Source organism: Octopus bimaculoides, unplaced genomic scaffold, assembly GCF_001194135.2.
Source record: "Octopus bimaculoides isolate UCB-OBI-ISO-001 unplaced genomic scaffold, ASM119413v2 Scaffold_110629, whole genome shotgun sequence".
NCBI classification, from domain to species: Eukaryota; Metazoa; Mollusca; class Cephalopoda; order Octopoda; family Octopodidae; genus Octopus; species Octopus bimaculoides.
The window spans coordinates 10,195-10,619 of NW_026322201.1; the positions used below are offsets into that span (position 1 = coordinate 10,195).

Genomic DNA, 425 nt, shown 5'->3' on the forward strand with positions numbered 1-425 from the left:
CACACACACACACACACACACACACACACACACACACACACACTGTGGTGGTGAAATCCTGACACCCCTGTGAGAAAGCAAGTGAACTGTCCTAGAACGTATAAGGGCGCATGTGCACTGTCAGTGAAGGACGGTGTGGTGTGCGCAGGCGCTTTGTGAAGACAGTCATAGATTTGATTGCGGCCATGCTGGAGCACCGCCTTTAGTCAAATAAATCAACCCTGGGACTTATTCGTTGTAAGCCTAGTACATCTTCTATCAGTCTCTTTTGGTGAACAGTTAAGTTACGGGTGACGTAAACACACCAACATCGGTTGTCAAACATAGACACGCAAATACATACATACATACATACACACATACACATATATTCACGATGGGCTTCTTTCAGTTTCCATCTTTCAAATCCACTCACAAGGCTTTGA

General features: G+C 45.2%; 1 protein-coding gene across 1 annotated transcript in view; it reads right to left on the reverse strand.

Moving 5' to 3' along the window:
- LOC106879920 (Na(+)/citrate cotransporter) overlaps window positions 1-425 on the reverse strand; it is a gene marked incomplete at its 3' end in the record, with an annotated part of 9,609 nt that overhangs the window by 4,632 nt on the left and 4,552 nt on the right. The window contains exon 6 of the mRNA XM_052978238.1: window positions 44-67. Coding sequence (XP_052834198.1) covers window positions 44-67 — 24 coding nt within the window. The remainder of the gene's footprint in view (window positions 1-43; window positions 68-425) is intronic.